Genomic DNA, 3,122 nt, shown 5'->3' with positions numbered 1-3,122 from the left:
GCCCGCTACCTGCTGCAGGGGAGACGCCTGCCCCAGCCCTCTCACTGCCCCGACAGCCTGTGAGTGCAGCTGGGCTGGGCAGGGTGGCAGGGGCTGTCCTGGGGCTGCCAGCACTCACTGGGTGTCGGTGCAGGTACAGGGTGATGCTGAGCTGCTGGGCGCCAGCGCCCGAGGAGAGGCCGTCCTTCACCGGGCTGGTGGACGAGCTGGAGCGTGTCCTGGCCACGCTGGATGGTGAGCACTATGTCAACCTGACTGTCACCTACACCAACCTGGACTGGGGTCCTGCCTTTCCCCCTGCTCCCCCGGGGCAGCTGCCTGATACCGAGGATGAGGATAAACATAATGAGGAGGAAGAAGAAGAGAAGGAAGAAGAGGAGGATGACGACACATCTGTGTGCTGATGGGATTCCCTCCACTATGGGGTCTCCCAGACCCCCATGCACCATAGGCACACTCCCCTGAGGAGCGAGGCAGTGTGCAGGCAGATGCTATGGGGCACCCTCCCTGTGGGATGGGTGCTGGGAGGCAGCTGGGTGCCATGGAGTGCTCTCCCATGGCTCACACCCAGACCCTGCTGGCTGCTCCCCAGGATTGGTCCTGCACCACAGGGTGCTGGGGCTCAGTCCTGCGCTGGCTGGGTGGTGAGAGGCTCAGTCCCACAGTGATGAGTCTGTGCTCTGGGGTCTGGGCTCAGTCTCACAGTGGATGTGTGCTGTGGGGCCCCATACCCAGCGGGTGCTGTTGGGTGGCCTGGCCTTCCCAGGGCTCCCATGGAGTTTCCAGCCTCTTGGCTGCTCAAATCACTCATTAAAACCCAATTATATTTTTTCCCTGGCTGAGGCTGTGTCTTTGAGGGGGCTGTGCCCCAGGTTGGCAGCACCCTCATGCCCCTGCATGGGTGAGGTGTCTCCCCACGCACTCCTGGGGCACCCACCTCATGGGAGACACTGAGGAGGGGGCACCCACTGTTGCTGTGCCAGTGAAAGGAGGGCATCTGCACAATGGTGCTGCTGTGGCCACTCTGGAACCATCCCCCATTGCCTGCCATTCCAGGGCCCCACTCTGCACCCTGTGTCCCACCATGGCCCTCTGACCCTGGGATGTTTAGGAGGCTTTTGCTAAAAGTCCTCCCAGCCACATGCAGCCTCTGGCCAGGGTGGCTGTGAGGCACGAGGCATGTGAGGAGTACCATGATCCTGGGCAGGGGGTGATGATGCCCCTGCACTCCTGGCATGTGGGCCATATTGCTCCCAGGATTCGTGGCATGATGGATGTCTGGGGCATGGAATTGCAGTGCCCATGGGATCATGATGCTCCTGGGATGATAGGTGGACAGGCATCAGATCAGGATGCTCTTGGGGTTGTGAGTACCCATGGAGCCCAGGGCAGGGGACTACAGTGTCCCTGCCACTAAGGTACCTGTGGGACCACAGGACCTGTGATCACAGAGAGAACATGCTGGCATCCAGCCCATCTACTGCTCCTCACCCTGCCTGCCTGCACAGGGTCCAGTGGGGCACACTGCCCCAGGCTGGGGGCTGCTGTCTGGTGACCAAGAGCCATTACCAGCTTCACTTAAAGACACCTTTATTGCTTCAGTACTGTGCAGGGGACGGTGGGGCTCGTGGCAGGGGATATCCAGGGCAAGCCCAGGAGGGGCAAGGGATGCTGAAACAGGCACGGTGTGTGGCTGTGGGCAGTGCTGCTCCTGCTCCATGTCCAGCCACACGGGCCCTGCTGCCAACGCTGCCTTTAAATAAAACCTCCTGGGCTGCTCATTAAGCAGTGCTGGAGCCCGGGGCCGTGTCAGCTCCCATCAGCCAAGCTGTCCATCTCCACCACGCCTCACACCTGCATGGCTCCACCACCACGTGCCTGAGGGTGGTTTTAGTGCAGCTGGGTCCCAGCACCGTGCCTCAGTTTCCCCACAGTGCGACTGCTCTGCTCCCCTGGCCTGGGTTTTGGGTGACCATGACCTCCAGTGTAGGTGCTGACCTCACACATGGAAGGCCAAGCAGCACCATTTTGTCTTGCTGCTGAGCTGCTGTGGCAATGGGAAGAGCCTGGCACTGTGTGATTATTAGGGCTGCACCAGCAATGGGAGGTGCTGAGCACTGGTACTGGGGGATGCTGCATGCCTGGGGGGCAGCCAGCGTGGCTGACTGGGGAACCAGCAGCTCATGGGATGCAGTGATGCAGGGATGGATGGGTGGATGGATGGATGGGATGGATGGATGGGTGGATGGGTGGATGGGTCAGTGGATGGATGAGTGCATGGATGGATGAGTGCATGGATGGATGTGTAGGTGCATGGAGGGATGGATGGACAGATGGATGCATGGATGGATGGATGGATGGTTGGATGGATGGATGGATAGACAGACGGATGGGCTGGCACCATGGCGATTGCCCTCCACAGCACGAAGCAGAGTGGGTGCCCAGGGCTGTGTTTGGGTGGCAGATGCATGCCAGGCCTGCTGCCTGGTGACACAGGGGACAGCTGTGGGAGCAGCCAGCGGGAGCAGGGTACCCAGAGGGAGCAGGGCTGTCCATGCTGGCACTGGGGTGGCACAGTGAACTGCTTGTTAGCTGACAAGTCTGGTGTGGTTACGGTGATGTGCATGTGGGCGGCCCCCGCTTTAGGCTGCCCCCCTCCCCCCACGAATGTGCTCGCAGAGATGACAGATTTCATGCTAATCCACATTTATCCTGCCCTAATTACGCTGCAGGAGGTGAGGAGCAAGCGCCCAGACTTCCATGCCAAGGGCTGGCATGTGCCCACCCCTGTCCAATGCTGCTAGCTGGGACTGGAACTGGCACTGTGCCCACTGCCACGGTGCCAGGGACAGGCAGGTGACCTCTCAGGGTGGCACCTTGCATGGCACCTGGCATCCCTGCCACAGCTGGGGGTGTGCTACCTGGGCGCCCCACAGGTGGGCACTGGGTGGTGGCACCCTGAGCTACTGTGTGCTGGGCATGGTTGGTGCAGCACCGGGCTGAGCTGTGGGCAGGCGAGGCCGTGCCGGGCCGTGCCACGCTGTGCCAAGTTGTGCCAAGCCACCTCGTGCCGTGCCCATCCGCCAGGCTGCGGCAGAGCAGCCGGGGTCCCATCCCGGCAA

General features: G+C 61.5%; 1 protein-coding gene across 1 annotated transcript in view; it reads left to right on the top strand.

The window, feature by feature from the left end:
* MST1R (macrophage stimulating 1 receptor) overlaps positions 1-831 on the top strand; it is a 7,404-nt gene extending 6,573 nt beyond the window's left edge. The window contains exons 15-16 of the mRNA XM_031058226.1: positions 1-59; positions 134-831. The exon at positions 1-59 is cut by the window's left edge and continues 121 nt beyond it. Of these exons, the coding sequence (XP_030914086.1) occupies positions 1-59; positions 134-404 (330 nt within the window). The 3' untranslated portion in view covers positions 405-831. The remainder of the gene's footprint in view (positions 60-133) is intronic.
* Positions 832-3,122: the final 2,291 nt, after the last annotated feature.

The sequence above is a fragment of the Geospiza fortis genome, unplaced genomic scaffold, assembly GCF_000277835.1.
Source record: "Geospiza fortis unplaced genomic scaffold, GeoFor_1.0 scaffold78, whole genome shotgun sequence".
Lineage (NCBI taxonomy): Eukaryota > Metazoa > Chordata > Aves > Passeriformes > Thraupidae > Geospiza > Geospiza fortis.
Note: the sequence above shows the minus strand (reverse complement) of the source record. Positions and strands in the feature narration are given on the sequence as shown.